Here is a 1,318-nt window from a genome sequence, read left to right as displayed (position 1 = left end):
ATACTGACAGAAACTAAAATTCCTCCTTGTCTTCTTCGTCATAGAGAGACCTGTTTTCGTCAGTATCTTCATCTTGTACATTTTCGTCTTCCTCTTCATCATCGTTATCGTTATGGCGTTGTCGTCTTCGCGCAATATTTGCGACGTATTGATTCCGATTGCGAAGTCGTTGTTTGAATGTCTTCAACGCATCAGTCATTCCATCGGCGTATATGTCATTTGACAGCACGAAGTTGGGGTTTGCACTTAATGCCTCTGCAAATTTAAATATTTTTAATAACATTGATCTCTTCCAAGCAAACGAGAAATGATTTAAAATTATTGAAAATTTAAATACTGAATCCTATCTTTCTGATTCGAAAAAATAATTGAAATTATATATAGAATAAAGAGGATATAAATTTTTTGTATTCTTTCGGAAATACAGAGAAAATAGATGCAGAACAATTCAAGAATTGCAGAAGTATTGAAAAGAACAATTCAAAAGTATTCAATGAATTTATGATTAAATATCGTATTTATATAATTGGATATTAGAAATTAATTCTTTTTAGTTTTTTCCAATCCTTCCTCGTTTGCTAAGTAATGCTTTTATTTATTATCAATGTATTTACTGTTGTTATATATAATACTTTCAATATATATATATACCTATGCAAGCTTCCGAGAAACGCGTGTTCTTAAAGGAACGTTTCTCCAACCATCCAGTGAAAGTATAATTCTGCAATACTTCATCCGCAAAACATTCTTTAATAATTTGATTTGCTGAATTTCGAGGAGTCGTCCCTCCAAGATATTTTAGATATGCCACCTAACATATATATTCAAAACATATATACGTATACGAAAGTAAAAATCATAACATATACAAGTGTTAAATTAAAAATTTAATACTCACAACTGAACGATATTGCTCGTTAGTAACATTTCTGAAGTTTTTAAAATGTGCCACTATTATAAACGGCAAGCAATCTGGCTTACAAAAGGCTCCGCGAGGTCTTCGGCCGTCTTTCAAGCCACGGATCATAGCTTTCAATTCATCCATATATGTTCTGGTTCAGAAATAACACACATTTTATTATATTTTTAATTAATTCAGATAATCTGCACTTATAAAATATATTCAGGCTGCTTACCGGATTAATTCTTGCATGTCAGATTGCCAATGGTGCATCTTTCTACATAAGGAAAAAAACTCAAATTAGTACTAAAATTTAAAAAAATTTGAATTTTTAATTCTTCGTACTTACTCGAATTCATACCGAATAAATTCCGCGCCAATAAACTCAGCAAGTGGCTCCGTTTGCGTAGAGGAGTG

The 1,318-nt window shown here is 31.6% G+C and overlaps 1 protein-coding gene across 1 annotated transcript; it reads right to left on the bottom strand.

Annotated features, from left to right (window-relative positions):
- Nucleotides 1–13: 13 nt before the first annotated feature.
- On the bottom strand, nt 14–1,311 carry LOC105458667. Its single transcript, XM_011704153.1, has 5 exons — nt 1,251–1,311; nt 1,137–1,178; nt 899–1,052; nt 652–811; nt 14–255 (listed from the first exon to the last, which is right to left on the bottom strand). Exons 2-5 carry the CDS (start codon nt 1,172–1,174, stop codon nt 14–16), a joined length of 594 nt encoding a protein of 197 aa, XP_011702455.1. The 5' UTR covers nt 1,175–1,178; nt 1,251–1,311.
- Nucleotides 1,312–1,318: the final 7 nt, after the last annotated feature.

The sequence above is a fragment of the Wasmannia auropunctata genome, unplaced genomic scaffold, assembly GCF_000956235.1.
Source record: "Wasmannia auropunctata unplaced genomic scaffold, wasmannia.A_1.0 LD334458.1, whole genome shotgun sequence".
Lineage (NCBI taxonomy): Eukaryota > Metazoa > Arthropoda > Insecta > Hymenoptera > Formicidae > Wasmannia > Wasmannia auropunctata.
The sequence above is the reverse complement of the archived record's forward strand: the minus strand, read 5'-3'. Positions and strand labels throughout refer to the sequence as shown.